Here is an 8021-nt window from a genome sequence, read left to right as displayed (position 1 = left end):
ATCCTTCCCCATAAGCTCTCGACTCGCTCTTCATCCATCCCTAGGCACAGCTCAATACATTCCAGTTGCTCTCGCACATAAAGAGCAACTCCGCCACCTCGCTTTATGGAGCAATGTTGTGTTGAATGAAGAAGAAAAGAAATCAGTCATGATTTTGGTCAGGGTTTAATACAGGATGATTCTTTACAGCGTCTTTTTTCAGTGAGGCAGTGAAGATGACATTAGGTAAAAGGAGATGTGCGCCTCTTAGCTGGCCAAAGAGTGCCACTTGATTCATAATGTCTCCTCAGCAACAAGTGGTGGAATATTATAGAATGCAGTTGGCAGATGAAGGGAAATAAGAGGAAAAATCATATTCTGGGGCTTAATTTTACAGTTATTTTAAAAAGTGTTGAAGAGCCACACACTTAGGATTGTGAAACTATCAGTAGTGCAATTGCATGATGCATTAAGACATGAACTAAATTGAATTTATAAAACTCTCCTTAGAACAAAAAATGAGAACTTTTGCAGAGACAAGGAAAGTTTACTTTTAAACTGAGATTTCTTATAATCTTGAGGTATCTTGATGCCCAGCCTTCTCTGAATTCGGTATCCAGATCTTTAAATGACAGTGTACACCTCAAACTGTAAAGTTCAGTTGTTAGGAGATTATTTCATGAAGGCTCAGCTAACACTTGTACTACAGTGTATAACATGTATGTGCAGCAATACTGTTTTGAAATATAATTGTTTTTCAAACAGACAAAGTACTTATCACAGTTATTGTAGTATAACATTTTAGTCTGAGAAGGAATTTGAAGAGATTTGACTTTTACATCAATTAGATACAGTATAAATAGTAAGATTGCATTCATCTGAAACATTTTAAATGATGTTCTAAATAAATGTAAGTCCTGTTACATTATCTGAGAAACAGGAATATTTTTTTAGCTATCTTAGTCAGAGGAAAATTGTAAGAAGTTGCTGTCTGGTATGGTCTCATAAGCTTTTTAAACTGATCTAAGCCAATGCTGCCACTAAAAGGGTTGCCTTATTACTTTTTCGTACTGGTGCTAGTTTTCATGCTAGTGCTGGTAGAAGAAAGGGGAGGAAACTCGGAAATGTGCGATCAGTGCAGGGGATGGCAGTCCCTTTTAAGCAGCAAAGAGGAATTACATCCGCTTGAGCTGCCTGTGGAACAGCATCCTTCGGCTCTGGCTCTGCCGTGTAGGGAGTGTGCAGTGTTGGGCAGTACAAAGACAATTTCATTCAGTCAAAATGTTCTTAGTCTAGAGAAAGACATAGCTCTGAAAAAATACTCTCCGGCAAAGTTTTAAGTGTGACATTACCAGTTCTCACCTGCCTTCCGCCTGTGTGTTTTCTTTTCAGCCTGTACTCAAGCAGTATGTTTATGTGACTGAGTCTAACTCGGGGGTGCTCAGACGTCTTATTTGCTCCTAGGGCTCTGTTGACAGTCTCATAGTGTTTGTGACAAGTGAGTAAGGTCTGTGCTGTAGTTTTGGTGCCACCCTCAACATATGGTATAGTTAAAGCTAGGACAGCAGAGACCTTACTGCCTTCCAGTTCCTTTTTGTTGTTTTGGCTATTTTAGCCACCAAACCAATCCACAACAAAATTAGCTTAAAGGAAAGCATACACCATCATCACAGTCCAAATGGATGAGGTGTTTGTGCTTACAATCCAGTAAAGCCCAGGCGACATTGTAGCTAGATCTGCAAAGAAATACTGGCCAAAACCTCTTTGTATATTCTGAAGCTTACTTGAATATCAGTAGCAGTTACCCTTTTCATGCCCTCTTCTAAAAAGTTCTTCTATGGACACATTCTCTCTTTTTCAGATGACTTGTTGTATTGAATTGGGTCACCCACCAAACTTGTAATTGAGGTACAGTTTGGAATATTACCTAATCTATCCACAGTAGCCGGTGCATTCAGTCAGTGTTAAGCAAGAAGGACATTTGGGCCCAGTACTTGAGTATGGCAGCATCCAGGAGACATTTTTGACCCAGTTTTTTATTTGTGAAACATTTCACAGTTTGTTTTGTTTTAATTGAATGCTTCATGTTGAAAAAGGGAGAACACAAAAGATGAAAAAGCAGAAAGGTTTTGTGTTCATATTTTCACAAATAAAGATCTTTATATTTTAATTCCAAATAACCTGTAATATCAAAACTCCATTATACTAAAATCCTTTTAGTTCTCAGTAGAATTCTCCTCTTAGGGGAGAGGTCAAATAAAGTATTTTTTTGTCTCATAATTAATATATTTTAGTTGATTTGGGTTTTTGGAGAGGAAGAGAAAAAACTTGCTCAGATATTTGCACAGCTTTAATGAAAATAAAATGGCAACAGGACCAAATGAGTCAGTACATTAGTACTGCCAGATCACTTATGGAAGCCTCCATAGTAGGAAAAGTACTTTCTAGATTAAAAAAAAATGGATGACACACCACAAAAGCTCTAACCCATCCCCTTGTTTTAAAGCAGAATTAGATTTTTGTTTCACTTCTGAAAAATATTTGTCTAATCTTCTTAAAGCTTCCTCTGATGAAGACCCACAACCTCCAGCCTTTAATTAACCTTACAAAGAGAAAGTTCCTTCAAATCTGTGACTGTTTTTTGTTTCTGTGACGCAAGCCTGTTAATGCTTAACCTATCCACTGTAGACATGGAGAACAAACAGTTCCCTGCCCTTTGTGACAGCCTTTTAAATACTGTTATTATACCCACTCTCAGTTTTCTCTTCTTTAGCCTAATCAGTTCCAGTTCTCTCAATCTTTCTTTATAGGTCATGTTTTCTAGATGTCTGACCATTCGTTTTACTCTCTCAGGGCTCTTTCAGATAGTTTATGTCTGTCTTTGAAATCTGATGCCCAAAATACAATATTCCAGCTAGAACTTTACTACTGCCAAGCAGAGTTGAAGGATTACTTCCTGTGCTTTGCAGGCTGTTCTCCTGTACATGTCGCAGTATGATGATTGCTTTTTTTTTGCATTAGCACAACTTTGACTCTCACTCAGCTTGTGATCTGTTATATTGCCCAGATCATCATTGGTGTTCCTCATCCTGAACAGCTGATTATTTCTGTGCAAGTGTAGTCCCTCCTGCTTTTTCCTTTAGCATTTCAAACTTTTTTCCCAAGCAATTCTCCAATTTCTGAATATTATTCTAAGTTCTAGCAATGTCCTCTGGTTGCACTTTTGTAGACTTACTTAATGTGATTTCTGTTCTAAGTTCTTAAAGAAAACATTGAACTTTGTAATAGAACTCCACTCAATATGTCTTTTCAGTTATTCAAGGACTCATTAATAACTCCTCTTTAGTTATAATTATTCAAACAGTTTTCACTCACTTTATAATACTTTAACCTACACCTTGTTTCCTAAATTTGCTTGTGAAATTGTTGTGTGAAATGGTGTCAAAAATCTTACTGAGCTCAAAGTGTATGACAACCTTTGTTTTTCCCTATCATGAATCCTTTTTCCCTTCTTACAGCAAAACTAGATTGACTTGGTGTGATTTGTTCTTGACAGACTCATGTTGACTATTACTCATCTGCTTATCATTCAGTGTTTTTAAATTCTTTGAGTAATTGTTTTATTTTTTTTTCCGTGTATTATATTTGAACTGACTGCTCTATAATGAACTCCTTTCTTATTACACTTCTAAAGTTAGGCATGCACCTACTAGTCATATACTGCTTTTCAGAAGTTCCTAATGACAGTTAGTAACAGTTCTGAAGGTTACTTCATTTTCTTCTTGGCTTATGATACCTGTCCAATTTGAAAATGTATAATTTATGCAAATATTCTGTAATCTGTTTCCCAATTTTAGGCTTTGGTTTTACTTGTGATTGGATTAGGCACCTGCTCTCTGATGACCTTTCTGATAGATGTGCAAAAAATGTGTTAAACACTTTAGCCTTCCTCGTGTTTTGGCAATAACATTATTTTTTTGCTGAGTTGTAGGCTAGCTCTCTCCACAGTCACCACAGAGGAGCCATACTTGAAATGCCAAATTCTGAAAAAGTGAATCAGGTTCTTTCAGCTCTTCCCAGCCACCTCCATCGCCCATAACACTGCAAACCCACCTTCCACTCCTCTGACAGGCTCCTTTGGTGGCCTGCTGAACCGTCATCTTTAGCATCCAGAACTGTGGATAGCAGAAGGGTAGAGACATTGCAGCTTTTAAGAACTGGAGAATGTGGCCCTGCTGCTCTATAGAGAACATGCTCTGTGAACAGCACTGATGGTTGTAACTCTAGCTGCCTGCTATGGCACAGTGGCCTCTAAGGGCTGAAAGGGGAAGGTGCATTTGGTTTTGTCAAGTTCTTGAATTGCCTTTGCATCAAATTCAGCCCAAAATCACAGTGTTTGCAGTTATAGTGGCAGTGGTGGTAACATTGCATCAGATAATTTGGAAAAGAAGAGAGGAACATGTAGTGGTGCAAAGTCAGTAAGGAAAGTTTTCTTTCAAAGGTGGGTAATTTGAGGCACAGAGACACTAAGTATTATTTCCAGAATCTCACAGCAGGTTTTGCAATGCGAAATACCATCCAGGAGTCCTGACTTAAGCATGTTACTCTGGCATGAGACTCCACTCCTCACCTATTTAGAAAAATCTCTTGGGCTTTGGGGAAGGGGGGCAGGTTGAGATATATAGGAAATGAAATGAGAATGTTATCTCCACTTTAGTGTATAATATTCATTTAAGAATGGTTAGAGCTTTTGGAATAATTAATATATTTCAATATTTCATGTCAGGGTAAAATGCTGCCTGAAGAACAGGCATTGTAAATGAGAACTGAGAAATTGTTGTAGGAAAATTATTATAAACCTTAGGGAAGTGCTAATTTCAAAAACAGTACGCAGATTTCATTTTGTAGTGTGACTTTCAATTAGTAAAAAAAAATTCATTTTAAAATTGCCTTGAAAAAATAACTGGAACAATTCTGATATCTTTTTTTTTTATCCCTTGCAGCTCCCAGACAGCTGTATAATGGATTACTATGAAAAATACAAGCACCGAATGAATGAGCTCGAAGCATTTAATATGGTAAAAATCATAGGATTAATACCGTTACCTTGTTCATATGTGCTAGTCTAGAACAAAGCCCTGTTAAGTTTTATGTGGAGGTGGACTGTCTTACAGTGTGGTATGCAATCTCAAAAACAAAGCCGCTCCCCCTGCTCCAAACTTTGGAGCATATCCTATTCCAAAACTATATTAGGTGTTAGTAAAATAATAAAGAGAACACATGGAAGATTCTTTTTCAAGAGGGACTATTACCCTGAAAAATGAAACATTAGTCTCCTTTTAAATCTAGACTGGTCTCCATGCAGTTATTTCATAAAAAATCTTTTTATTAAAATTCATTATTGCCCTCTTTAAAATTGTTCTGCTTCATATATCATTTTCTTGTTGGACAGTGCCTCAAAGCCAACTAAATAACATAGTTTCCTAGCTTTATGACATTCTATGTATTTTTGATCTTTAATATAATCTGTTTTGAAGATGTTCATCCCACAGGGAAAATTGGCAAGGTGACATTTGTACAACAAATCCCCTAGAAAATGACTGACCTTCCTGGAATTGTTTTGTGGAAATGTAGCCATTTGGAAGTTTGTTGGCTCTCTTTCCTAAAATCATAATAGCATCTAATCTTTCAGTTAAAGGTTGTTCTGGCTCCCTGTGTAGAAGTTTTGATACTTCTGGATCGTCTTTGCTACCTCAAGGAGCAGGTATTTTTGCATTATATTTTATGATACCTAAAGGCTACATCAGTGAAATGAGACTATTTCAGCCAATTTATTACTGTGCAGGCCAAAAGTCTCTGCTGCAGAATTATTATTCTCATCATATTTGCAAAAGTTTAAGTATTTATTCATTTTAGTATAAACATATGCCCAGCAGAAGTTTTTATTTTCAGTGTAGCGGCAACAGTAAAGTTTATGTTCTTTTAATTGTATGGTAATTACTAGTCAATAGACAGTAAAAAAATAAATAGGCAGCAAGACTCAATTTATACAACATATTGAGAGATTTAATAATTTAAAGGAATATTGGAAATTCTAAACAAACATTATGATGTGCATGCTAGAGTTTCCAAAGAATATGTTTTAGAACATGTACTTCAAGAAATTTTGAATTAGGTCCAAAATGCTCATGAATTCTTTTTATTGTTTCTTAATTAAGATCTATGATGAGAGAGGGTGCACTTTCTCCAACTGTATGGGTTGACTGAGGTACATTTGACTAACATACAGCCTGGATATATTTTACAAGTAGAGACCTGGGATATAATAAGCAACTGCTACTTCATTTACTCTGTAATGATTTATATATTACAGTGTTTCTACTAACACTAATTTTGAGCTTGGCGTGATTAATTCAGAAGCAACAATCATACCTTCTCTGCACCAGTAAATATTTTTTCCGACAAGTTATAATTTGTTAGAAGGAAATGGTAGTGTCTTGTAGCTTCTGCTCAGGGCCATGGTCAAAATAAAATTTTAAAATAAATTTTAAACCCATTCATGTGAACAGCTCTGTTTTTCCACTATAAATCTTTCATTTTAACATCTCCGTTTTATCATAAGTGAAAATTCACTTTATTCTCTGGCATAGTGCATTTGGAACAAACGAGTTGTAGTAAATGTATGCTTTTGTTCTCACTGGTATTTTTACAGAAAGGCAATCTGAAATATTTAAATAATGATGTATTTTCCCAAATGCCAACCAGCTATAAATCACATAGAGATTTGTATGATTTCCAAGATGGAAGATCAGACTTGCTGCATTTAGCACTAATTTACCTTTTCTAAATGTAATATACCCATAGATTTAATCTTGTACTGGCTGATTCACAAAATATGTTTAGGAAGAAAAAATAGAAATGATAAAAGCCATATGCAACATGAAGACCAAATCCAGCTGGCCTTATTCATTTGAAAAGTCAGTTAATTAGCTTCAGTAGTTGGATGTGCTGCATAAAATGAGTAGGACTTGATCCTTAATTTCCTTGCTTCTTCTTCACTGAAAAAAAGCTTTATTGATGAGGTGGGTGGTAAGCTATCACTTGATAGTACCAAAACTAACTTAATGACTTTAAAATATATAGTTTGGGGTTTTGTTTGTTCACAGCAAGCTTCCAGTAATTTTGTTATTAGATAAGTGTTTTTCCTCCTTTGAATTAAGGATAATATTTTTGTTTTACAATTTCATATTTGAAAATGTGGACATATTACCATATACTAACTTTTAAGTCAAACACATTTTTATGTACGTCAATCATATATCGTTTTACAGGACAACATTGCTTGGTCTGGACTTGTGAAGTTATTTGATCCCGTGAAATCCCCCAGATGCTATGCAGTTATTGCTCTGAAGAAACAGTCATGTTTTTAAGTGGAAGCAAACTGCAGATAGGTTGAAATCTCTGAACTGATACTGCTGTTTCTTTACTTTTTTCCTGTTATTTTTAAGTGATTCCTCAAGTATGCTGATGCATTTGGTAACTGTTTAGTTTATATCTGCAAAAATAAAAAATGTGAATGCCTCTGTGAATCATGAGAAATGGTGAGCTGTAGCTCCTTTATAAATACCACTGCTTCCTTATGTCAGTTATTAAATAAAGATCTGATTTTATCATAAAACTTATGACCCATATTATGTGATTAGTGTTTTAAAATAGCTTTAATGTTTCTTCTTTTTGAGGCATTGTACTTAGGTATCAGTGTCCCTTCTCTTGGTAATTTCTTCTTTTAATTGCAAGATCATTGTTTCATATACCTTCTCAATTTTTACCAGTGGCTGGCATCAGCTGTTTCAGACTAGCCTTGCTTTTGTCTTTTCTGGATTCAGATTCTGCATAGTTTAAAAAGAAAATTAACCTGTAGTGTAGACAGGAGGAGGTGGTTAAGCTAAATGAGATCTTTGTACTTCCCTGTCCTCCAAGTCATCAGGACCAGCTTTCTTATGCAGCAACCTAGAGGAGCCTAGGACTTTTCTAATGCCAGA

At 35.8% G+C, this 8021-nt stretch overlaps 1 protein-coding gene across 1 annotated transcript in view; it reads left to right on the top strand.

The window, feature by feature from the left end:
- METTL25 (methyltransferase like 25) overlaps positions 1–7657 on the top strand; it is a 63035-nt gene extending 55378 nt beyond the window's left edge. The window contains exons 12-14 of the mRNA XM_026066103.1: positions 4983–5057; positions 5672–5743; positions 7311–7657. Coding sequence (XP_025921888.1) covers positions 4983–5057; positions 5672–5743; positions 7311–7409 — 246 coding nt within the window. The 3' untranslated portion in view covers positions 7410–7657. The remainder of the gene's footprint in view (positions 1–4982; positions 5058–5671; positions 5744–7310) is intronic.
- Positions 7658–8021: the final 364 nt, after the last annotated feature.

The sequence above is a fragment of the Apteryx rowi genome, unplaced genomic scaffold (genome assembly GCF_003343035.1).
Source record: "Apteryx rowi isolate R43461 unplaced genomic scaffold, aptRow1 scaffold_238, whole genome shotgun sequence".
Classification (NCBI taxonomy): domain Eukaryota; kingdom Metazoa; phylum Chordata; class Aves; order Apterygiformes; family Apterygidae; genus Apteryx; species Apteryx rowi.
The sequence above is the reverse complement of the archived record's forward strand: the minus strand, read 5'-3'. Positions and strand labels throughout refer to the sequence as shown.